Source organism: Bidens hawaiensis, unplaced genomic scaffold (assembly GCF_021521415.1).
Source record: "Bidens hawaiensis isolate Kalapana, Puna unplaced genomic scaffold, B.hawaiensis_p1.1 tig00002343_1, whole genome shotgun sequence".
Classification (NCBI taxonomy): domain Eukaryota; kingdom Viridiplantae; phylum Streptophyta; class Magnoliopsida; order Asterales; family Asteraceae; genus Bidens; species Bidens hawaiensis.
The window spans coordinates 1,162,523-1,190,190 of NW_027491127.1; the positions used below are offsets into that span (position 1 = coordinate 1,162,523).

The 27,668-nt window shown below is 35.4% G+C and overlaps 1 protein-coding gene across 1 annotated transcript; it reads right to left on the minus strand.

The window, feature by feature from the left end:
• Positions 1-23,038: 23,038 nt before the first annotated feature.
• Positions 23,039-27,091, minus strand: LOC143618917 (G-type lectin S-receptor-like serine/threonine-protein kinase At4g03230). Its single transcript, XM_077090963.1, has 7 exons — positions 26,113-27,091; positions 25,625-25,759; positions 24,743-24,924; positions 24,442-24,652; positions 24,114-24,351; positions 23,604-23,754; positions 23,039-23,531 (listed from the first exon to the last, which is right to left on the minus strand). The coding sequence occupies exons 1-7, from the start codon at positions 27,089-27,091 to the stop codon at positions 23,235-23,237; spliced, it is 2,193 nt and encodes a 730-aa protein (XP_076947078.1). The 3' UTR covers positions 23,039-23,234.
• Between the last annotated feature and the right edge of the window lie 577 nt (positions 27,092-27,668).

The following is a 27,668-nucleotide window of genomic DNA, read 5'->3' on the forward strand; positions in this document are numbered from 1 at the left end:
CATCGACTGCCAACACAAACAGATCCAACAGATTAAAAGCAAATTTTACCTTCAATAATTAAGGTGGTGTGAAAATCAACTACAGGAGTCAACAATTTCAATTATACGGAGTAACGAACCAGTTATACGGTACAAAAGATCAAAAACTGAGTTCGGCATATAAGTTGCTCTGAATAACATATAAGGTTTGATAATGAACAGTCAGCGTATAAAACTCAATAGATATACAAGAGACTTATATGCCGTATATGTCTTTGCGTTATACGACCGTATAAGTCCTAAAACTTATACGTCCATATAAGTTGAAGACTTATACGCTGTTAATTTCAAACAACGTTAAAACCGACAAATTTCACACTTTCAAACCCAATCAAGTCCAAATTATTGACCTTGATTAATACATTTGAAGTTTAATCCTTCTTTTGAAAATTTTTGACAAAAACAACCACTCGATTCAGATTTTCAGATATCCAAACCCGATTAACCATTCACCAAAGATGAAAATAATATATAAGTGTAAAATCTTTTTGGATTTTAAACGAAAGTTGTAATAAAAAATTTTTCAAAATAAAATTATTTACAGAAACTAATATATGAACATTAAGAAACATATTTTGTGTGAGTTGAGCAAGGAATTTTTTTTTTGTTGGATTTTAAGTTATTATAATTTACTATAAAACGATTACAATAAAGTGGCAGGCAAACGGGCAACAAGCTGCGCCGCAACCCCCCTTTGAATAGCAAAGCCAATCCTGCTAAAAATGGAGCTTTGGGACCTAGAAGCTGCAGAGGTTTCGTGTATGACGCGCTGAACCCTACTAAAAAATTTCACAGCCTCTGGGGCCAGAAAACCAAATGTATCAAAGGCAAATGGTAGAAAGACATGTTGATTATCTAAACAAGCTTTCTCGTGTTTAACAACTTTGCCCGATTCAGCCTTAAAGGCAGCCTGACCCACAACAAACCCACGGTCCCTGAGCCCAACAAGAGGAGACACTCCTGTAAGATCCACACAGGCGTGTTTCCCCCTGCCCACACCGAACACAAGAATATCAGCTGGTTGTAAAGTAGACCTCCCTTCAAGAGGATCCGTGAGAAAGTTAACAGGGGCCTCCTTTTTAGATGAAATCCCTGCCCGTTTAAGAACATCACACAGAACATCCCTAACCAAATCATGTATGTATTTAAAGCCAGGCAATTCTTTGCAATGCAATGCATGGTCACCAAAAGAATCCAAACAGACCTTGCGACAAATTGGGCAAGGCTCATCAGTCGGGAACATAGGGACCACTAACCGGTACTTAAGGATAGCCCGATACTCCAACCACGACATACGTTGGCCTAATCCTTCAATGGGGATGACCGTTAGAAAATCCTGAGCCCGAGGAGCCCAAAGGCATTTAAACACCGCCTTTTGGCGAGGGGATAGATCAAACTTCACTTACAAACTCTTGACGATTCCACTAAATAAGGCACTCGCCACAACATGTTGGGCTTTGGGGGGAGGGGCAGTGTCCTTATTAGCAAGGAATTATATTGATCTATCTGTTCTTCCGTCACGATTTTATATTTCAGCTTTATTATGTCGGATGTTTAAGTCAGTCATTGGTAATGTTATCCACTTAAACTTTTAAACAAAAGATTCAGAGGCATCAATGATACGATTAAGGTTAAATTAAGCACACAATATAAGATAGTGATTAGATTCTAATCTTGATTCACGCTTAATTTGATTTTTACCATGTCACCCCAACTTGACTTAAACCTTAGAATTAGCAGATCAAAACATTTTTAAACTTTTTGATTTGGAAATCTTAGCAATAATTTTCCACAACAAGGAATACCCCCATTGTCAAGCAATATCCTAAGTTTCCTTTACCATGGATGAGTATGCACGATTTCATCTGTCGGCTTGCAGGCATTGTGTCCCTTGTGGTCCGTTTCTTAATGGTAATAAGACACGAGCAAGAGGACAATGTATGACTAACAGCGTGTTTGATCAAGTCAGTAGTGTAAGTTGTACAAAGTACAAAGTGATCAAGTTTAATGACTTTTCAGGGTTCGCTCTTTGAGCACATTTTTAAATATTCACCGAAATGAATACCCAGATGATAAACCGCATAAAGACCCAATGGTTCCAGAAACCTAAAGCATCCCATCAATACATGATTTAAGGTTATAAAACCATACACCATTGAAGTGTAGATTATATACTAGATGCTTTAAACACATTTATTAATTCTTTATTTTTGGTGATCTACTGAAAAATAAGGCTTGAGTATGACATGCTATTACATTTCTGCCTTCATTACCAAAACTTTTATGCTAGAATTCTAACCCATCTTTCAATATGGCTAGTTAGGTTTATATCACTTATTCTTTTACTTGTTTGTTTTAAAGCCTACCAATGCACCGAATATTAAGCAATAGACTTTTATACTTAATTTTACCGGTACTTGGAACAATATGACCAATGTACTATCATTTTCCTTTTATGCTTCAAAACTCATTTTGAGGAGCATTTTCTATTGTTTTTGTATTTTTCTTCTTTTTCAATGTTTTTTGAATTTTAAAGATTTTTAAATGTTTTTGTATTTTCCCAAACCATATCTCCCCCTAAAATCAAAAACTATTTACAAAATTTTTATAGAATATTTACAAAAATACGTGACCTTGATGAATGGTTACTCAAGGTCGGAATCCATAACCTTGGGATCATTCCTCCCAAAGTCTTAATACCATTAAGCCCCAACAAATACAAAAATATGTTTTTATCGAATGCTTTAGTAAAATGATCCGCTTTTTGTTTGTCAGTGTGAATTTTGTCTACGCTTATCAACTTCTTCTCGTAGCAATCACGAATGAAGTGATATCAAATTTATATATGTATAGTTTTAGAATGATTTACCAAGTTTTTTTTGTTATGGGGATAGTAGCAGTGTTATCTACAAAAATGGGAGTAGTAAGAAAATTCAAACCGTAATTGCGCATCTGCTGTTGTATCCATAAAACCTGAGAACCGCAAGTGGATGCAGCCACATAGTCAGCTTCACATGTAGAGAGTGATACAGTGTTCTGCTTCTTACACTGCTATGTCACCAACCTGCTACCAAAAAATTGACAACCGGTGGTGGTAGACTTAGCATTTAGCTTGCAACTTCCATAATCTGAATCAGAATAGGCTCTTAGCTCAAAAACATCGTCTCTTGGATACCAAAGATCGACCCCAGGATATCCCTTTAGATCAATATGAGTGTTAGTGGGTGTTTTTATAAGTGAAAATCGTATAGAACTCTCTTCAAGGCACACCAAATGAGTGCAACATGAGCCATTATTTATAGGCAGTCTGGAGTGATAAGCACAGTCCCGTGCCTTGGTGGGCACACCCCCGTGCTTTATTATGACATGTGCCAAATTCGTTTTGTCTTTTTCTTGATGGTGACCACGACCCCGTGCTTTTGTTTCCACTTTTTGTCTTTTCTTGTAGGTTTTTGTCTTTTCTGGTGTTTAGAAGCACGGGGGCGTGTTTCTTGAGGCATGGGGGCGTGTTTCTTGCTTTTTCTAGTGTTTTCTTTCGTTTTTCTTTGTCTTTTCGCTTGTTTCTTCGTTTGGGTCTCAGTTTCACATGAAATTGTATTTTATTATGATAAGTAGCCTTCTGTGCTATGTTATTTGATAGAAATTGCAGTTTTTAGAGATTAATTGATGCTAAAAAGATGTATAATTTTATGTACATCACTTGTGTGTTATGTCATCTTTGTGTTCTTTAAGCAACATCGTGAATATCATTGATTCCGCCTTTGATATTCATTGGGTTTTCATAGTAGCATTTTCATAACCATCTAGTCAAATAGCTGTTGGTTACGAGGTTGATAGTGAATAATCGAGCCTGACATATCATCCGACTCACTCTCATCATCACTATCTTCATCACTGCTCACCACAGGTGAATCAGAAGCCTCAATGATCTCTACATCATTATTCACCAACCAAGGAAGTATATCAAACTCCACTTTCTGATTAAACTGACTTGTTGGACCCAACCTGTTGATCCTCCTGTAAGCATTCGGATCTTATAACACATGTGTAGCCCCGACGGTTGGCAAGTCAGGATGTATCATGTTGAAGATTATCTGCAAGAATCTTGGATACATGAGAAATTTGTCATCCTTTCTCTTTCTTGTGTTTGTTACCCGTCCTTCAAAAATCATTATTGAAAAGTTGAATGGTTGGTCATATTATACAACAACAGTTGCGGTAGCAATCTCCCTACTCATTAGAGTCCATGTTCCTCTTCTTGGTGTCATTCTTTGAATTATGTAATAAATTAGGAACCGAATATATCAACGGAAAAATCCTCTTTTTAAATTGACCTTCGTTAATATTTTCTTGATATCCCAAAGTTTCTTAAAATATTCTTAACAGCCTCTACTGAGAGTAGGATAATTGAACTTCAAAGTCATCGTTCAATCGGAGGCTTGCGCGTATAAGTTGTTCAGTGATTTCAAACTCCCTTCCAAGCATAGTGGATTCTATTCATCTCCCATTCACATCATCAATGTATTGCGCAGACCTCCAGAAATCCAAATGATGATTTCTGTAGATAACGGGGCTTTCTGTCAAAGCAAATCGTAAGTTGGAGCGTATTAGCCAATCAATATCAGCTCCAAGGGGCGATTCTCATCAATGATTTGGAGAAACACGAACATGTTGTGCGTTTGCTCAAATTTATACACCATATCCACACACACACAAATAAAATACACATTCAAAGTATAAGTTAGTCAATATGAACATCGATTGAACATGTATGTATATATAACTGAAGAAGAAAGTGTAAAAGGATAGTCTTTATGAACCTGTTCTTCGACAATATAATAACCTGCACATAAAACAGAGATGTTAATGAAAATGAAAACTGAAACCCTAAACCTATATAATGAGTGTCGAAAATCATTTAATCAAAGCTTGCCAAGCCAGAATTAAGATGGATGATAATATTTAGAGAGAATTAGTGAGCAACGGTTGGGTAACTTAGGTCGCGAGCAAGTTTGGTATAATAGAAGAGAGAGAGGTAAAAGATGAATGAAAAATTTTCTAAGTCCCTCCTTTATAGTATACCCTTGTGAATTTGAAATTGGGTTTTAAATGAATTTTGTCTTCTAGTATTAGAATACTGTCAAAACCCAATTTTCAAAATTTTTAAACACAAAGCTTGCTTGATAAAGTTTTTTACCAATCTTGCTCGTTTATAGAGTTTACTCGTTTTAAATTTTATTAGAAATATACTAAGTGTGAAAAATGAAAGAGGTTTACTTGAACATACTAGATTGCTCGAGAAATTAATCGCAAGCCACATAATCAAGTATATTTGCTTAAATATGCTCGAAATCACTTAAGATCTCAATATATTAACTTCGAATATTTCTAAATGTCAAACCATGTCAAACCTTACTTGAATAATCCTATCAAACAGAAATGTACTCGAAATACCTTAATCAAGGAAAGAGTTAACTTTGACAAATAATATACTATCAAGTATGCTCGTGGAACAATGTTTATTCAGAATTTCATCAAAAACAGAAAGTATGCGTGAGTATACTTATAATGTCAAATCTTAACATAGAAGTGTGCTCTAAGCATAAAGTGTACTCGAGAAATGAAGTTTGCTCGAAAACACTTGAAATCTGCAAGTATGCTTGAAGACATTTAAAATAATAAATTCATAATATACAAGTGTGCAAGAAGCATAAAGTTTGCTCGATAAACAAAGTTTACTCGAAAATACTTGCATTTTAGAAACAAAGTATTCAGACATAATCAAAATCATAATCACATCAAGAATTTAACAAGTATGCTCGAATGAGACAAAATGTCACATAAACATTCAAGTTTACTCGAAAACTACATATTCAGCAAAAATTACATAAGTATTCTAAAAATTACTTAGTAATCATACAACATAATCAGACATAATCAGAATGCAACTCTATTTAACTTAAACCTTCTTTTAAACAAACAATTTTCCATTAGAATCAAAAGTTTAAGAGCAAATAATGCATTTAGAGATCAAAACATTTTAAAACATATGTTTATATATAACAAGGATTGAGTTCATTTTAGAAGTGTTTCTTAGTGTGAGAAGTAATCACAAGTTTTTTTTTTAATTTCAGATTATTTAATAATAAAAATATATTAGTAAAAAGTTTAGGAGTTTCGTTTGGTAATAAATACTAATTAATGTTAAGTTACAAATGATTATACATTTATTTTTATATTTAATTCGATTTAATCTTCAAACAATTCATATAACAAAACCATCATACTCATACTATAAAAAAATTATATATTAATCATCATAAAAAACATATACCTATACAAATCATAATATTAGCCTACATATACAAAAATTAGTTCATGTTATCACCTACACAGATCACAACGTTAATATATATGCACATAACTAGTTCATGTTAACCTACACAAATCACAATATTACTAACCTACATATACAAATTTAGTTAATGTTATAGCTTACCTATTTGTATTTACCTACACAAATCACAATATTAACCTACACAAACAAAACTTGTTCACATACAATTAATAGTATTAACCTAAATGTAAAATATTCGCAATGTGGGAACACATCATGTTTTTTTATTTATTTTATTTATTTTATAATCTATCTTTTATGTGTAGGTATAAACGTGTTACGTGTAGGTGAATTATATCTATATGTATGTGAAAATAAAATGAACTAGCAATCTGTGTAGGTGAATGTGACTTATGTGTAGATAAATATTAGTTATGTGTTGGTGAAAATAATAAGTTGTGTTGGTAATAGGGGTTACATTTTTAAAATTAAAAATAACTAACAATTTGTATAATTGAATATAAGCTATGTGTAGATTATTATGTTATGTAAGTGATCAAATTCTCTCGATGATATTTTATTAAAACTATTTTAGATTTTTTATGTAAAAGCCAATTTTTTTTTTAATTTGTAACTTTATACAAGAATTAATGTGGATAATATTTTAGAAGTAATTAGGGGAATTAATGATTTGAATAGCTAGGAGATAATTAATGGTTGAGATCGACTTCTCACACTTGCCGCTATAATATTACTTATCACATGAATCATCCCCTATATAACAAGCCATATCTAAGACGCATGTTAGATATTTAAACATTTAGTGGAGAAAAATATTAAGACTTGTTACTTTATATAAATTAATTATTTTTAGCGTTCATGTAAGGAAATGAGACGTTTACACACACTTTTTAAACATGTTATTTTATAAAAAATAATCATTTCTAACACATGTTTGGAAATGAAACGTTTACAAAAACCGAAAAAACCTTATCTAATGCACACGTTATAGTATTGATGTTTACCATAAACTGACGATTTACTAAAACCATTTCTAACACCACTGTTAGACATAAACGATTGCAAAGATTGTTAAAATACCCAATAAAATCCCAACGGTTTTCCAAGACCGGTTCTAACACTATAGTTAGAATACAAACGATCACAAAAATCATTTACTAAAACCAAACGGTTGAATCAAATATTACGTTTTGTAACACGGTATTGGATTTAAGATTGCACCATGATCTCTAAAAAATCCAAGCACAACAAGTTGTACTACGCAAGTAGTTTCCCAAAAGAAAATATTTATAAGACTATAATCTCTAAAATATTTTTATTTTATACCATTTTGTGAACCCAAAATCCTTATAAATAAGGTTTTAAGATTGTAGCAACAATCTCATGAAATAAGTTTTAAGATTGTTGGACATAGGACACAGTAAATAATAAAATAAATAAGTATAACGATACTCTCGCCGTACAAAAGAAATACCGTAGTACAATACCATGTACAAACCAAAAAGGAAATAAAATAGAGTACAATTTATATTAAGATAATGATTCACATCGATGTCTCTGGTGAGAACTTCAGCAAAAACGTCTTGACTCGATACTTCCACTCGTTGAGTATCTTCACATTCGTCTTAGTTACTCTTTGATGTGGTTAAGTCCACTAACTACAACAAAAGGTGAACCAAACAATATATATTGAGCGTGGTTGTGGAACATATTCAATATGTTTCCCTTAAAACATATTACAGTCTCTATTAAAGAGTCGTTTGCCTTCCAGGACAAGATTTGTAGGTGAGTGAGGAGTCTCAATTAATTAGAAACTTAATACTCTAATAAAACTCTTCAAGTGTCATAAAGAAACTATACTCAATAGTTTCAACATATAAAGAGTTTAATATTAATAATTTAATATATTAATTTACATTCACCAATTTATAATTTCCAATACAATGTTCATCACCAAGATTGATCATCATTAATCCTTCAATTCGATTTCTGTTAATTAATATATATATATATATATATATATATATATATATATATATTCATTTGTGTGCGCGTGTTTTGTTATCCAATATAAACACCTAGCTCTGATAACAAATTAAACCCATTAGCCCTTGAAAAAAACAAAAAAAACAAATAAATAAACTCTTTAGTTATTAAAACAATCAATAGTAGCAGCATGCACTCCACCGGTCCACAACCGTACCACCAACCTAAACCATTCCTGACACCACCACTTCGGCACTCCACCAGTCACCACCAAGTCCACCCTTCTCTTCCGGTCATCAAAACTCCGGTCACCACTCAGGCACTCACCATCATGATTCGACTCTACTCAGTGTAATTATGTTTTATTGAATTTTTGGAGAATATAAATTGGAAATTGGAATTTATTAGCGATTTAGGGTATACGTCTAAATTGGAATTGATTAGGGATTAAAGGTTTGTGTGTAAATTGTAATTGATTTTGGGTTTAAGGTTTAAATTTTGTTTAGTGAACTTGGAAGATGAATAGACAAAGTCTTATTAGCAATCAAATAGATGACATAAGAAGAGCGTATATTGTTAAAAAGGCTTTTCAACCACGAGGTCATGACTTTAAATGGACAAACTATACTAGTGGCCGGAGACATTTTAATGTAATATCGTTTAAATAAATATGATTGGTTTGAAAAGAAGTTGGATAGGGTGACATCTTTTTGTGAAAAAAACAAGGTTAAAATGTTAGATATGACGGAAAATTATGGTAATCAAAAAAACTGAAAGAATGTCATTACTAACCGACATCATTTTGAGGTTGAAGTTTTTAATACGGTTTTGGACATGCAAATTCAAGAACTTGGAAATAGATTTAGTGGGGCCTCAACTAATTTGATAGAAAATATGTACGATTTAAATCATTGTGACTTGTTTTTTAGGTTTGACATGTCTAAGATAGTGACATTTTCTGATATGTATCCAAATGACTTTAGTAATGAAGAAACAATATGTATTTCGGGTGATCTTACGACCTTTTATCACACATTAAAGGAACATTGTAAATTTGTAAAATTAGGTGGAATGTGTGACCTTGCTCGTGTAATGGTGATAACCGGAAAACATGCCATTTTTTCTTTGGTTTATCGAATATTGAAGCTAGCGCTGGTTCTACCGGTTGCAGCCGCAACCGTTGAAAGATGCTTTTCTAAAATGAAGTTTATCAAGAAAGATTTGCGCAATCGAATTGGTCATGAGTATTTGAACAATACTTTAATTTATGTGGTCGAAAGTGAAACTCTTGTTTAAAGTAAAAGAATAGTATGTAATGGCTCGATTTTAAACTTTCAAAAACCGAAGAGGAGAAATATTCAACCATGTGTTTAAATGTATCTATTATTGTGTATATATTTTTGTTTAGTTTATATTGTACGAATACAGTAAAAAAAATTGAACGTTACTCATGACATGCTATTTTAGATCCTCTAACATTTTGTTGTAGATCCTCCACGGGAATGATCATAAGCTCTATTGGTTGTATTTGGTTGCATGCTCTAAAATGAACTGAACAACACATATAAGAGAATTAATTAAACAAAAATAACTAATCAAACGAAAATTTTTGAATATACAAGGATTCAGAAGCCATGCACCGGACTTTGACTCCACGTGATCCTTATTAAAACTCAAATTTCTAATGCCTAACTAAACTGGTTGTTTCTGATCCAAGTAACTTAACACGTCAGTTTAAATTATCAGTGACGACACTAGAGGTTGAAATCTCCCTTACATTATATATAATTTATGCACACGACTGTTAGAAACATTAGATATATTGTATATAAGAACTTTATAAGTCTAGTTATATATAACCAATAATTCGTTAGAATTAATCCCACATTCCCACTCACGTAAAGATTTTTATTTCGAGTTTCCTGACAGACCGCAGGATTTCGCGACGGTCCCCCGTCGTTAAATTGATAAATGATTAATTACTGGAGTGCTGACGTCACTGCCAGGCTCATCACCACGACGGACCGCCAGGGGTCTCCTGATGGTCCTGTTGGATTTAATGGTCGGTTCGGGTCAAGTCAACGCGACCGACCCGAATGTGACCCGGATTGAGTTACACCGGGGGTGACGAGATAAAAGCCTTATTAAATATTAATTAGGCCCGACACAATCTATTAGTTGGACCGGATAGTGGTTAAAGGCTTTGTTTGTGTTAATTGGGCTCAAGCCCAATTGGTTTAACTTGATTAAACCCTAATAACCTTCTATAAATAGAATGTGATAATAATATTAGAGGATAACCTTAAACAAAAACAAACCCTAGCTGCTACTTCTTAATCCGGCGTCGTTTTCCGGCCAACCGGTTTTCCGGAGAGTCAATTCCGGCCATCAATCACCTATTACAGCCGTCCCTTGGTCACCACAACCACCACCGACGTCCTATACAAGCAGTTGGTGTTTGCTTTTGGTTCAGCTGCAAGTTGCAGCCCGTTTCCGGCACCCTGGTTCTTTTCCGGCGAAGCCCGATTTTCCGGCGAGCCATTTTCCGGCCGTATTCATCCTTGCTGCTGCTGTTCGTTGTTGTTACTTCACCACCGAGCACCATCACCATTGCTGTTCTGTCGTGCCACCTTCACAGACGCCGTATAGCCGCCGCTAGCAGCCGGAGTCGCCGTCTGGAGCTGCTGTCACTGTCGGAACTGTTGCCGGATATTGTTGTGTCAAGTCTAGCACTCTCGTTAAGCCCTCGGTGTCTTCCCGGTTTCGATAACCGAGGTATATCGACAATCTATTCTATGGTTGTTTATTATAGTGTTTACTCGTGCTCGTATTGTTGTAATCGGATCCGGGTTTTCGGTTTTCGGTTTATGGTTCGTTTAAATCGTTTATTTATCCGCTGCGTTTACATAGTTCGTTTATTATTAATATTGACTAATATTTATTGAAACGAAAATAATTAACTAAAACGGGCTATAATAACTTGACCGTTTTCTTCCGAACCACCGTTGAAACCCAACAGTGGTATCAGAGCCGCGGTTACAACATACGAGTCGATACCGGTTCGTTTAAAACCGGATCTACATCTTAAACTTTAAATCGTTTAAAGTTTATAGATCTAGTTTTATTTTTCGGGTGATTTTGAGTTGGTCAAAGTTTTGTTTATTTTATTTGACCAAGTCAAAACGACCCGAAATTCGTTTATTTTGAATATGTAAATCCGGCCCCGACCTATGTATTTGTTTGGTTGTGTTTGGTTGTTGAGCTTGTTTTGGCCATATGGTTGGTTCAAAAGTTGTAAATTGTTATTATTTATTTTTTGATTTTCTTTTGGCCATATAAAGATGGTTCAAATTTGTAATATGGCTAATAAATGTTAGTTTATAAATTTGTAATTAAGAAGACGCGAAGATAACCGAGGACGAGCTCAAGGATTTCTTGGAGTTAGTGGGAGTTCGGGCAAAATGACGGGATGCACGAAGAAGTCTGTCCTTGTGGTTGTTTTGTGTTGTGAACCCCTTGACCCGATCGGTCTCCCTAATTGGCTCTAGCGAGACCGGTCACCTTTTGGCCATAAGGATTTACATATTATTATTATTTGCTATTGTGATTGCTTGGATTGTTTATAATATGATTATAATATCACCGATCTAATACCAAATAAATTTGAAAATAAACATTTTATTAACCAATTATGTTTTGCCAGTTAAAAACGTTTTGATTTCCAAAACTAATAACTTAATAGATTTTCTATTAATTTAAAATTGGTTAGTCATATCGCGACAAACTTAGTTTTTAATAGGTTATTTAAAACTAAGTGTCCTGAGAGATGAAAGGGTTCATCTATTCGTCCCGGTAATAAATACAGTAAAATTTGACTTTTACTCTATTTGGTAATTTTAAAATTAATCCAAATTTAAAACCAATAGTTTATGCAATCCTACTACAAGTCACACTTGAGGCATACTGCGAAATTTCGAGTGTTTGGAGCTACAGCATCGCATTTGTTTTCTAGCCTATCCCATCAAGGTGAAAGCTCTTCGTTGACACATCCGACCCTTTCACACGTCACGGTACTAGGACAACTATTACTTTACTCTCCTGTTACGTGCTAAAGCTGTCTGGAAACTTAAAGTGGGCAAAGATGAGGCTAAACGTATCTATACAGACAATCGTTGTCTCTATAGGCCTCATAACCGAGATTTGTGCTCTATTCACAATTGGCAATCGTTGTCAGTCTGCCTAACCACTTATTAATGTTGTGTGCTACAGCTGCCTTTAATAACTGGAAGCCGGATTCTCATACTCCTAATTAATTAATGTTATTGGGTCATTAATAATAGGACTACAACGTCGAAAATACTAATTAAATTTACTTTTGCTTAATTAATCAGATGTCGTCAAACGAAATATCACCCTACGCCCTTAAGACTATCCTTGAGAAGGATAAACTGAACGGTACCAACTTCATCGAATGGCACCGCAACTTGAGACTTGTTCTCACCATGGCAAAGAGCCTGCATGTTCTCGATGGACCAGTTCCAACCGAGCCTGAAAACAACACAGTCGCTGCATGAAAAGTTCTTGATAAGCATAAGGATGACTCAGCTGAGGTCTCCTGTATTATGCTAGCCACCATGACTTCTGAGCTTGCTAAAGGCTTGGAAGACTTTGGTGCCTATGAGATGCTTGAGCAACTCAAGGGCATGTTCCAGAAACAAGCCCGTCAAGAACGTTTCGACACCATGAAACAACTCATAAGTTGTAAGATGGCAGAGGGGTCTCCCGTCAGTGCTCATGTTCTTAAGATGAAGAGGCACATCGATCAGCTCAAGAAACTTGATTATCCCATGCCCGATGAGATGGCATCTGATTTCATTCTCAACTCTCTCCCCAACTCATACGACCAGTTCGTAATGAATTTCAACATGAATGGTTGGGTGAAGACAGTGCCGGAGCTTCATAACATGCTCAAGACGGCTGAGATGGACATTCCTTCTAGGACCAATCAAGTTCTGATGATTCGATCTGCTGGTGTCAAAAAGCCAAAACAAAAGAATCAGGGTTTTAAGGGAAAAGGCAAGAAGAAAGTTACTGTTGCAAAGAAAAGCCGCCGCCCTTTGAGGAGCGCAAGTGCTACAAATGCAACCAAATAGGGCACTGGATGAGAAACTGCCCCGAATACCTTGCTGAGATCAAGAAGAAGAGAGCCAATGGTGAAGGCTCTTCTGGAGGTATTTCCATATACGTTATTGAACTTTTCACTGTCTCTAGCAACACATGGGTATTTGATGCCGGATGTGGTTACCACATCGTTAATGTCTTGCAGGAGCCTGAGAAGTGGAGGAAACTGAATAAAGGCAGCATTAAACTCATCGTTGGAGATGGGAAGAGAGTACCAGTTCTGGCAACTGGAGTATTTCATTTTACTTGTCCATCTGGCCTAGTTTTTCCTTTAAATAATTGTTTGTATGCTCCTGGCTTGACCAGAAACATCATTTCAGTTTTGTTGTTATTTGAACAAGGATTTAAGTATGTTCTTAATGGCATGGCTATTTCTGCTTACTTAAATGATATCTTTTATTTTGAGGCTAAACCTCGAAATGGTATTTATGAGATTGATGTTCAACCTGATAATAATGTATATCATCTTTCAAAACGTATCAAGACTAGCATCAATGATACTTTTCTATGGCATTGCCGACTTGGCCACATAAGTAAGGCAAGAGTAAAAAGACTCCAATCTGAAGGGATTATTGAATCCACAGGACCGGACTCTTTTGACGATTGTGAATCTTGCTTAGCTGCCAAACTCGCCAAAGACTCCTTCACTAATAAAAGTGAACGAGCAAGTGATCTGTTAGGACTCATACATACTGATGTATGTGGACCTTTCAGAACCATGACTAGAAACCATGAAAGATACTTCGTCTCTTTTATCGACGATTATAGTCGATACGCTTATGTGTATCTTATGAAACACAAGCACGAAACTTTTGAAAAGTTCAAAGAGTTTCAAAGCGAAGTGGAAAAACAACTTGATAAAACCATTAAGATACTTCGATCAGATCGAGGTGGAGAGTATCTCAGCTCAGAGTTCATCACTCATCTAAAAGAGCATGGAATTGTTTCACAGCTCACTCCACCTGGCACACCCCAACTTAATGGCGTGAGCGAGAGGAGGAATCGAACTTTGCTAAACATGGTTCAATCGATGATGTGTAGAAATAACTTGCCTCACTCCTTTTGGGGATACGCCCTTATGACCGCCGCCCGCATTGTCAATCTCGCTCCAACTAAGAAGATAGACAAAACACCATATGAGATATGGCATAAGGGAAAGAAGCCTAAATTGTCTTATCTTAGAGTATGGGGATGTGATGCTTATATCACGAGTGAGTTTGATGACAAACTTGATCCCCGCGGCGAAAAGGTTATTTTCGTCGGATACTATTATAAAAGCGGTTATTACTTCTTTCATCCTGATACAAATACGATTTCTGTTAGGAGGAAAGGCCACTTCCTTGAGAAGAAATTTCTCAATCGATGAACTGGAGATAACATTGTCGATCTTGAAGTAATTCAAGATCCACAACCAACCGCTGAAGAAGTTGGAGAGTCTGATCAACAAGTTGTTGTTGCTGATACATCAGATGTGAACACAAGCGTTCGCAGAAGTAATAGGAATCCTGTACCAAATTCTAGATACTTATATCATCTAGATGGTCCCGAAGTCTTATTAGTAGCCGAGTCTGGGGACGAGCCTACTAACTACATATCTGCTATCTTGGATCCGCAATCCAAGAAATGGCAAGATGCCATGAACGCAGATATGCAATCCATGCATGATAACCAAGTTTGGAACTTGGTTGAGCTACCCCCCGATAGTCGGGCAGTAGGGAGCAAATGGATTTTCAAGAAGAAAACCGACATGCATGGAAATGTGCAAACCTACAAGGCACGGCTAGTCGCGAAAGGTTTCACTCAAACTCAAGGTGTTGACTATGATGAAACTTTTTCGCCCGTTGCCATGACCAAGTCAATTAGGATATTGCTTTCCATTGCTGTATACTATGATTATGAGATATGACAAATGGATGTCAAAACCGCTTTCCTTAATGGACATCTTTCTGAAGATGTCTATATGGTTCAGCCTGAAGGTTTTGTCGATTCAAAATATCCTAATAAGGTTTGCAAATTGAAAAGGTCCATTTATGGACTTAAGCAGGCATCTCGAAGCTGGAATCTTCACTTTGACGAGAAAATCAAAGAGTTTGGTTTTGTCAAGAATGAAGATGAACCTTGTGTTTACAGAAAGGCTAGTGGGAGCACTATATCATTTCTCATCTTGTATGTGGATGACATACTGATCATTGGAAACAGCATTCCTATGCTTAAGGAAGTTAAGCAATGGTTGGAATCTTGTTTTGCAATGAAAGATCTTGGAGAAGCCGCACATATTCTGGGAATAAAGATCTATAGAGATAGATCTAAGCGGATTCTAGGGCTTAGTCAAAGTACTTACATAGACAAAGTAATGGCACGCTTCTCGATGGTAAACTCCAAGAAAGGAGCTGTTCCAATGACTAAAGGAACCGTGTTGAGCAAATCGCAATCTCCGGCAACAGACATTGAATCTAAACGTACGCAAGCAATTCCATATGCTTCTGCGGTTGGCTCTATCATGTATGCTATGTTGTGTACTAGACCTGACGTCTCGTATGCCTTGAGCATGACCAATCGTTTTCAACAGAGTCCTGGCATTGCCCATTGGACTGCTGTGAAGAACATTCTAAGGTACTTGAATAGGACCAAAGACATGTTCTTGGTGTTTGGGGGAGTGGAAGAGGAGCTCACTGTAAAGTGTTACACTGATGCTAGCTTCCAGACTGACCGAGATGATTCTCGCTCACAGTCGGGTTTCTTTTTCACTCTCAATAGAGGAGCTATTTATTGGAAGAGCTCCAAGCAGAGTGTAGTGGCGGATTCTACCATCGAATCCGAATATATAGCTGCATCAGATGCTGCTAAGGAGGCTGCGTGGATGAAGAAGTTAATCTCCGATCTCGATGTGGTTCCAAGTATTCACAAACCAATCGAGATATTCTGTGATAACACAGGTGCTATTGCTCAAGCCAAAGAGCCAAGGTCTCATCACAGAACCAAGCACATTCTAAGGAAGTTCCATCTTATTCGGGAAATATTGGAACGATGTGACATCGTGATAAGCAAAGTAGACACAGATCAAAATCTAGCTGACCCGTTCACTAAGCCGATGACTCAGGACAAGCATGATCAGCATAGAGATGCTATTGGGCTTAGACTTTCTAGTGATTTATTTTGATTTAGTATTTGGATGTATGGACGTTTAATCAGTTGTACTTCTCTGCTCATTTTTTATTTAATGGTTAAATGCAAACGTTGAATAATTCAATTGTGTTCATTTTAATACAGTTAATCCGTGAATATTGTATTCTAAATTATCCGTAGTCGGTCAGACTCGTGGGAGCGATTCTGAATTAAGACTATTCTGACTTTGGATTCAAGCAGTTGACTTCCAAACTCACAGGCCTCATTATGAATGACGTTGGATGTAACTCGCATCAAATCATCTTCATGGATCTTGATCATAAGATGTTTTGATAATAGTATGCTCATTTAGTATCCTTAGACCTGAGATACATATTAGAACTTTCGTTTACCGAGGAATATTCTTTGATCATCTCAACCGATGTTGCGTAACTGCCAGCCATAAAGGCATTGGTTGGGAATGTTCTGGAGTTCAGTGGGAGTTGTATGTAGTCAAGATGGGATTCTGTACTCTTACATTTAAATGTAACAGTTATACATATTGGTGCCCTCGTTGATTCAAACTGGTAAAGTGTGAGACCTCACCCAAACTAACTGTGTGTTTAATTGGACCACTTTGACTCTATATCGAGAATTACAATAATTGAACGCCATATGAGATTGATTTGATCCATGTCTCATTGTTCAATTAATGTCTTATACAGAAAGGATAGATGACAACGATTACTATAAATTCATTATCTTGCAATAAGGTATTCCAAGATACTTTGGTTATGGATTTAAAATGTCATATGTGGTTGGGGACAGCTATGTGTAGCTAGAACGCCTCTAGCTGTTAGCGTTGTCATACTTGACCCAAATCCGTCCAAGTGGGAGACTGTTGGATTTAATGGTCGGTTCGGTCCAAGTCAACGCGACCGACCCGAATGTGACCCGAACTGAGTTACACCGGGGGTGACGAGATAAAGGCCTTATTAAATGTTAATTAGGCCCGACACAATCTATTAGTTGGACCGGATAGTGGTTAAAGGCTTTGTTTGTATTAATTGGGCTCAATCCCAATTGGTTTAACTTGATTAAACCCTAATAACCTTCTATAAATAGAATGTGATAATAATATTAGAGGATAACCTTAAACAAAAACAAACCCTAGCTGCTACTTCTTAATCCGGCGCCGTGTTTTGGCCAACCGGTTTTCCGGCGAGTCGATTCCGGCCATCAATCACCTATTACAGCCGTCCCTTGGTCACCACAACCACCACCGACGTCCTGTACGAGCTGTTGGTGTTTGCTTTTGGTTCAGCTGTAAGTTGCAGCCCGTTTCCGGCACCCTGGTTCTTTTCCGGCGAAGCCCGATTTTCCGGCGAGCCATTTTCCGGCCATATTCATCCTTGCTGCTGCTGTTCGTTGTTGTTACTTCACCACCGAGCACCATCACCATTGCTGTTCCCCCGTGCCACCTTCACAGACGCCTTACAGCCGCCGCTAGCCGCCGGAGTCGCCGTCTGGAGCTGCTGTCACTGTCGGTACTATTGCTGGATATTGTTGTGTCAAGTCTAGCACTCTCGTTAAGCTCTCGGTGTCTTCCCGGTTTCGATAACCGAGGTATATCGACAATCTATTCTATGGTTGTCTATTATATTGTTTACTCGTGCTCGTATTGTAATAATCGGATTCGGGTTTTGGGTTTTCGGTTTATGGTTCATTTAATTCGTTTATTTATCCGCTGCGTTTTACATAGTTCGTTTATTATTAATATTGACTAATATTTTTTAAAACGAAAATAATTAACTAAAACGGGTTATAATAACTTGACCGTTTTCGTTCCGAACCACCGTTGAAACCCAACATATCCGCCGCCAGCTTGTCAAGCCATCAAGATTGGAAATTCGTTGCCGTTAAACTGATAATCATGATAATTACAGAAGGGCTGACGACACTGCCGGTATCATCACCACAACGGACCGCCGAGGATCTACGGTCCGCCGCTAGCCTGTCGAGCCAGCAAGATTGGAAAGTCGTTTGATGCTCGATCGATTTACATCTTTATAAAGATTTCTTGACATTCTTTGAAGGAGTTGGCCGGCCTATAGGCAGAGGGGATGCAGTTGGAAGCAAAGAAGAACGCCCAGAGTGAAGAATGAAGATTTTAAGTGAGTTTTCAGGTCGGTTTCACTTTTTCATCATTGTTGAACTATTGATTCTTTTTTCCTGGACACGTTTAACTCTTCACTTCTGTTATGATTGTTCAATTCACTATGAGAGGCTACGGAGGGTCTCTCTGGAAGCCACCTCTTTATCCATATGGATAGAGGTACGGTGTGCCTACATCCCACCCTCCCCAGACCCTACTTATAGCTTTGCTGTTGGTGGGATTTCACTAGGTATGATTGATTGATTGATTGATATATATAGGTTTAAGTTTAAGAGAAAAATGAAATTACTACGAGAAATGCGAGAAAAAATATGAGCCACTAGTTTTATTTTAGGCTTTAAAAAGCTTAAAGATAAATGAAAAAGATTTAAATGCAACAATAAATGCACACTCTCTCTCCAATTAATACAACTAATACAACCATAATAAATCTCTCTAATTAATATATCTACCTAAATTAAATATAATAATTAAAAAGATAAAAACACTAATTTAGTTTTATAATTTATTTACATCCTCTTAATTTCATCTAACAAAAATACAATTAATTTATATAATACCAGTTCTTTTTATTAACAAAAACATTTTTTCCACTCAATTTATTAGCATATATCAACGCGTAATTTTTAACAATAAACATTGAAACATAATATATATTTTTTCAATTGATATATCTAGAAAAACTATTATCATAAATAATAAAAAAATGTTATACAAATGTGTCTATTAAATATAAACAATAAATATACAACTTATACAAAATTATATAACCTACACTTGTTTTGAGCAATAAAAACGTACAACATACAAAAAGACATACAACTTACATATTTAATTCGACATCAACAAATATACAAACTACACAAATATACACATATCCTACACTTGTGTAGGTTATATGCTTTCTTATTCTTAGAACAAATGTGGGTTATATGTTTTTGTATAAGTTGTATATTTCATATTTAATGCAAACATGTGTAAGATAGTTTTTTATATTATTCATCACAATGTAACTACGTGTTAATCGATATTGATAAGTTGAGTCGGAATAAATTGGTTTTAAATAGAAAGAAATTTTAATGTATGAATAAATTGTATTTGTGTAAGATAAAGTTTTCGTGTGTAGGTAATATGTTTTTCATGTGTAGGTTATATGTTTTCGTGTGTAGGTTATATGTTTTTCATATATATATATATATATATATATATATATATATATATATATATATATATATACAGTATCATTTATCTTAAATTATACACATGTGTATAAAAAACATGTAAATGTACATATATGTATCTATTATACATATGTGTATATAATTTAGCTAAACCGAGTTTTTTTTATTAAACCGGGATGATAAAATAAGAATTTTGGTTTTTATACTTTTTTGATTTTTGTGTTTTTTTTTAATTTTATGAATTTTTTTATTTTTGGGTTTTTTGTGGTCTAAAATGGTTCTTATAGTTCTCAATTTTAAAAAAGTTCTCTCATGATCCTCATCCTATATATATATATATATATATGGGATGATTTCATGTTAAATCATTGATATGATGTTGATTTGATTGTTATGAATCTCGTGTGATCATTATTTCATTCTATGTGTTAGGCTGAGGGGTGTGGGGCTTCAACGGGGGCGCTAGAGCCCCTCCGCTCGCGCCTCCAGGCTAACACCACACCACCGGGGCGCTAGCGCGGAAAAACATGCAGGCGCAAGCTGGTTAGCGGGAGAAGAGAGAGAAAAGCACGGGATTTGATGGTTTTTTGACCGTTGAGAGCCGACCAAACCAAAAAAAAAAATATTTTTCCTATATAATTATACCCCATTAAAGCCCCCATTAAAGCCCCCCATACCAGGGCCAGGGGCTCCAACGGGGGCTCCAACACCCCCCTTATCCAGTTTCTCTCTCTGCCACACGTCATAATATTATTGGTTGGAGCCCCCATTAAAGCCCCCATTAAAGCCCCCACACCCCTCAGCCTTATGATATTAGGGTTGCTTGTTGGCAGTATACTTTATGTGTCTAGTAATATTATGCTAGACATCACCATAGGAATTTGAATCATTGAATCATGTTAATGTTAGTGGTACATCTCTATCTAGTCGGATTATGATAGGAGGAGTTAGTTTGTTTTGTTTCCTACTTTTTGCTTAGTAAGTGTTATGGGACACATAGAATTGCCATGCTAATTAGGTTGTCATGTAAACCAAGCTATTAAACCTATAGTTGCATTATTTCCCCAAAACCTAAAGTGTTCTGACCATGACCTTAAGGTATCTTGATTGGGAGATTGACCATGTGACCTATATATATTTACGGGACCATAGAATATACACGGTGCGGTTATCGTTGATTAATTTGTGATTTAGTGTTTTCTTTTGTGATTGATCAAGTGATTTATTGAGCCCTAGTTGCATATAGTTGATTCATCTATTGAAACCGGTCTGTAACTCATTAGAACCCATTGATTTATTAGTTATCATAAAGCTTGCATAGCCTAGGTGAATATCTTTCTTGATATTGTTCACAACTTCTTTGATAATTAATTATTTTTGTTAGAGTAAAGTGTCATTTTCGTCCTTATGGTTTGATTAATAATGCGAATGTAGTCTAATAAGTTTATTTTTTGCATATGGATCCTCCACGTTTCCCAGTTCTTGCCAGTTACATCCAATTTACTAACCCCGTTAATTTTAATGATTAAGTCAGGGTTAGACATGTTTTTTCACTCATTCTTTATTATAATACTTAATTCAATGAACTGCGATTTTCGTCCTTGTGGTTTGTTCAAATATGCGGTTTTAGTCCAGTAGTTTCAAGTTTGCAATTTTCGTCCTTGTAGTTTCATTTCACTTGCAATTAAACCCGAATTTATTAACCTCGCTAAGTCTGGTCGTTAACCCATTTATGTGCCCCTCATGTGACGATCAGTTTTGTCGTTTTTCTCCTCAAATAAATCTCAGTCCTAATTCGCAACCCCCCCCCTCACGTGAGAGATTGAGGTGTATTTGGGGAAAAAGGAAAAAAAGGAGCAAAACTATCCCACACGTGAAGGGTACACTGATGGGTTTAACGGCCATACGTAACGAGATTAGGGGATTCGGGTTTAATTGCAAGTGAAATGAAACCATATGGAAGAAAATTGCAAATTTGAAACTACTGGACTAAAACTGCAGATTTGGACAAGCCAGGGGGCGAAAATCGCAGTTCACTGAAATAAGTATTATAATAAAGAAAGAGTAACTTAACGATAAAATTAAACGAAGTTAGTGATTTGGATGTAATTGGAAAGAAATGGGAAACATAGAGGGCCCATATGTAAAAAATAAACTTTTATGACTAAATTCGCATTATTTGCCAAACCACAAGAACGAAAATAACATTTTACTCTTTTTGTTATTATCATTTTTAAAACAGACAAACTATTTTAAAAGCTAGAATTCCATTTTAGGTCTGTTTCTTAAACTGTTAAAGGATATCCCTAGGTTCGATATCCAGGGGCGTCTCCGAGAAATTAAATACCTCGGCCGAAACGAAATAAAAAGGCCCATTGGTGTTAACGAGTAACGAAATGTATAAGCTTATTTTTTCAAACGACGTTTAATGTTATTTTTTCATTTAGTTTTTAAACTTAGTTTGGGCCCAATAAATATAATGGATTATGGATAAAAAGGGCTTTGGGTCCAATATATTTAAGATGATTAAGATCTATACCTATTTAATATATAATAAAGATTTGAAACTATATATAAAAATATATATATATCAAAATTTTTGCCCCCAAAATTTACGTGCCTCGGGCGGCCGCCCGGGTTGCCCTACCTAAGGGCCGGCCTTGTCGATATCTAAAATCGAATTCTAGCTTGTCGATGTTGGACTTACTGCATATTTCTATTACGCGGTCTGTACACTTGCCGATGTTCTATTAAGCGTTTTTTTATTGATTCCACAAATTTATTTATACATTTCACATGCATCAAAAGACTCTATATTTACATGTTCGTGATTAAGGCAGTAAATGTTCGAATTAACCCCTCCCATGTAGAGTTTAGGGTTAGTTAATGACAAAAAGTCAAAGTACGTTTCAGTTAGTATTTAATGGCTATGTGTATTAGAAGGGTTAAACTTGTAAACACACAAATCTTTGTGTGTGATATCGATTAGGGTAAAACTTGAGTCGATCTGATGAACCAATGCGTCGATTGAAAGTGTTGATCCACAATGTATAAATACACTCCAAAATCAATGAAAATTCAATAACCATTTACAATCCAATCAATTGTTGATTTATTATTATTATTATTATTATTATTATTATTATTATTATTATTATTATTATTATTATTCTTAAGTCTTCCTGGGTAACAAGCATATCATGCTTCCTTACCGCCCTTCAGGGAGAGTTAGAGTTATTGTCTGATCTGGTCTAAAGGAAGACGAAGAAGAGGTGGACAAGGTTTTACGTGTTACAAAAGCTGGTTGTTTTGGATTTGGAAGGCTTGTGATATCACCCGCAAGCATCAAAACAACATTAGACATTGTAGGACGATCTCCTGGATCTTCTTGCACACACAAAAGCCCAACAATTATGCATTTCAATACCTCGATGGAATTGCTAGATTCTACTAGCCTTTGATCCATCAATTCAAATGGCATACCTTCTTTCCACAAATTCCAGGCCTGTCAATTCTTGCAAATTAGGATTTTATACAAATACTAGGATAAGAGCTATGGGGAAAGGAAGTAACATACATAACCTAAAAGGCTTAAATTTTGTCGCGGTTGAAGAGTTCTCGTATTCTTTTTTCCACTGATAGTCTCTAGAACAACTACTCCAAAGCTAAAAACATCTGATTTAACTGAAAAAAATCCTTCCAGTGCATACTCTGGAGCCATATAGCCGCTGTATATAGGAAGTTATGAGAAATATCATGATACTCTTGTCTATTTATATCATGAAAATAAACATGTAGAACTTTCTAGTTACCAACTGTTCCAAGTAAATTTACCAGTTTTTCCGTATGTATAATGTTTAATCTAACCTATTTTGTTTCTCGATCATGATATAAAGTGATTATTTTATCGGTTTCCGCCTTTTCCAGATAACTATTGCAATATTTAGCATTTTACATTGTTCTCAAGATATGCCTTTTTTTCTCAACTAAGGAACAAGGTAACACCTAATGTAGATTGAATCAGAAACTAGGAACATATTCACTTAGGTTTTTCTTCTAATGATAAAGTTCATGTTGGTGTACTTACTAGGTTCCAACAACTCTATTGGTGGTTGCTTCCATTTCCTTTCCTTGAACTATCTTTGCCAGACCAAAGTCCGATATTTTTGGATTTAGTTCCCCATCCAATAAAATGTTGCTTGTTTTCAGATCTCTGTGAATAATCCTCAATCTAGAATCTTGATGGAGATAAAGAAGTCCGCGAGAAATTCCTCTTATAATCTCATATCGTTTTGCCCAATCCAGTGTTATTCTTGGTTCTCCATCTTGCAACAAAGATGATTGAATACGATGTTAGTTTACGCTAAATATTATGCTGAATTTTAGATGTGGATATAGGAAACTGTAAAACTTACCAAATATGAATGCATCCAAGCTTTTGTTAGGCATATACTCATATACAAGTATCTTTTCATTTCCTTTCATGCAATATCCTAGCAATCTAACAAGATTCCGGTGTTGAAGTTTAGCGATCAACATCACCTCATTTCTGAATTCTTCTAAGCCCTGGACTGAAACACTAGACAATCTCTTTACAGCCACTTCTTGTCCTCCAATAAGCTTACCCTAATGACATTATAAAAATGATTATATATATATGTGCATTATTCATTAAACTGGTAAGTTAGTTCATAATTAAATGTTGGTTATTAAAACCTTATAGACTGGCCCAAAACCTCCTCTTCCTAGCTTATTAGCTTCCGAAAAGTTATCTGTCGCAGCTAGTATGCTTTCTAGTTGAAAGAACAGCACCCCAAGGCCTTCTGTATCTTCAGTCCTTGACTGATCTGGATCTAGTAATTCTATGGCCCATCTTTCACTATTACTAGAATTTATTCCTAAACACAGGGAACAACAACTGCTGATGTAATTGTCAAATAAGTAGTTGTTATATCTTCAATTATGTTGGAATAAGTTATGGTTTTCCTAGTCTTAACCATGAGTTATTGTCTTGGCTGCTTTATTTTACTTCAATGTTGATCAATGCATTTTTCCTGATTTGTTTTTCTATCTTATTTTAAGGTTTCTCTTGTCATAAAGTTCCATTCTTAGGTTAAATTTTTATCTATTTCTACGGTTATTGATCCAACACTTTTTTGAAAATTCTTTCTATATTTTTATTCTTGACTTGGTAAGGATATTAGAAAAGGCAAACAGTAAACTTAAACTTCATTTATATTATTTTGCAAATGATATTTAAGTCACCTTAACATCGATAACTAGTTATCGTCAAATATGGTAGTTACCGCTAACGATTATAGAAGTTAGTTATCGTAGTTAAATTGATACCTTATGATGGTCATGTTGGAAGCCTATCAGCGTATGAATAGGTCATTTGTCAATGTAAAACGTAAGATCAAATGTGTGGTTGAATACATGAGTGTATGTAATTTATTTGTGTTTCTCAAAGATAGTTCTCTGTTTATCCTATCTTAAATTCTTTTTTCAAAACCTTTGTGTTTTGCATCCCGTAATCCCAACAAAGGATACATGAGCCAATACGTTTTTTGCTTGTAATTGCAGGTGCTAGTTAGTTACCTTGTTCACCAATGATTGATCTCCTGTAGTAGATGTAGCCGAGACTTCCTAACAATAAGATCAGAAGAATTGCCATTATGACGATCAAAATGTGTGCCTCTTCACCAGAAGATCCTTTTGCATGGTTGAGGTTGCCTACAATACAATAAGTATGTGTCAGATATGATGAACAAAGGAAACAATAAAGAGAAGGATCATGTTATGTAACTACACCACCTCATCTGATTTCATGCCATCAAACCATCCAAAAAAACTCAGACAACCGTTTTGGCCAAAAGAATCAAGCTTCGAAAATTATTACTCAGAACAGTCGTCCGGCCAATATCCAGACGGCTATTCTGATCACCATAGACGGTCTAAGTTTTTTTTTTGTCAAAACAATGATACACAACGGTGTAAGATTAGATGTCCTACAGTGTGTTTATAGCGCTGACCCCTAATGAGAAAGTTGGAAGAAAGTACAAAAGTTTTATACTTAAATGAAGTACCTTTCGAAACACGAATAGAAATATTATGTCTCCCGTTTGCTTGAAGATTGTTTAAATCTGATTCCCATATCCAGCAACTGCTATTTGCATCATTACTACGACCACTCCTAAATTCATCTGTAGTTGCAGCAGTAAAAGAATAAGCTCCACAGTCACAATTTTCAAGACACCTCTTCTTGCAATCTAACTCATTTTTAAAATATACAACTGGAAGATTTGGATTTTCAATGTTTATCATCGACATATTAAAAAAGTATTCATCATTGCCAGCACAAAGAGGGTACGTTCGCTTGCACCCAGCCGACATATCTAGAGGTGAAATAGGCTCGAATCCGAACAAACAACTACAATTGAAAGTATCACTTATGTTACAAACTGAAAACTTTCCACACACCCGATATATACTGCATTCATCCTCTGGCACTTGCCAATTCAGAACCCATTGTTTAGCATGTTCTGTCCAACTATAATACTGTATGTTTCCGGTATGATTCATCAATAACCTTGGGTAATTCTTGGAGACGAAGTAATTAGCCGTATAGTTGCAGTAATTAATTTCTGGTTTGTGTTGTTTTGTATTGCAATAATTTGTTTTGTTTGGTGGCTTGGTGGTGTTAGATAGCAAGTAGTATGCATCTATGAATAATCGCTCTACATCAAAACTCTTTGTTGACCCACTTCCACTTTTCCATTGATATCTTGTTTTAGCTGAATTCCAAATTACATATTGATTCGTGTCTTCCGCTCTTTGGAAAACAAAGCTTCCCGGGCTTGGATCGGTCTCATTTGTCCAGGAAGTCAGATATAGGAGCGAATCCAATTTCATACCAGGAAGAAAAGTATCTGTTGGATAATGGAAGCTTTGCCATACTGTAATTCCTGTAACAATTTCTACTAATATGGCATTTCCGGAATCAAGCAACCTTAATGTCTTATCAGTAGATCGGCCTAGCAAAACCCATATGATACTAATTGTCATCATCCAATATAATACACGATTATAAAAAACAAACTACTATATTTTATATTGAAACAGAAACACAAAAATATATAAAACTAGATTTATCCCCTGTATTACATTATTCGTTTATAATGTTTATATATTTTTTAGATTTCAATTTTATTTATTATACAAAAGTTAATAGTACTTAGTATTTAATAAAGAAAGAGTTTCACAAATAAATGAGACGTTATAGCCGGTTTAAAAGCTATTTTGGTTTGTTGAGACCTATGACCCGCTTATTTTTTTTTTACTATAAAATTGTTTTTTAATTAAAATAATTTTTTTAAAGAAATCATATATTAGTTTTTAATATATCCCTGTTTTATAGGATTTTCATATCAAATATTTGATGAGATTAAATTTTAATATAATGAGATGTCATAACCTTTTTAAGGAATATCTGGATTTGGTAACACCCATACCCGTGAATTCGGGCAAAATGCATTAGAATCCTCTATTTACAAATAATGCAATCTGGTGCCTTGAGAGAATGTAGAGAGCAACCATAGAGCTTTTAAAGGTTTCGTTTATATATATATAAGATATTTGATTT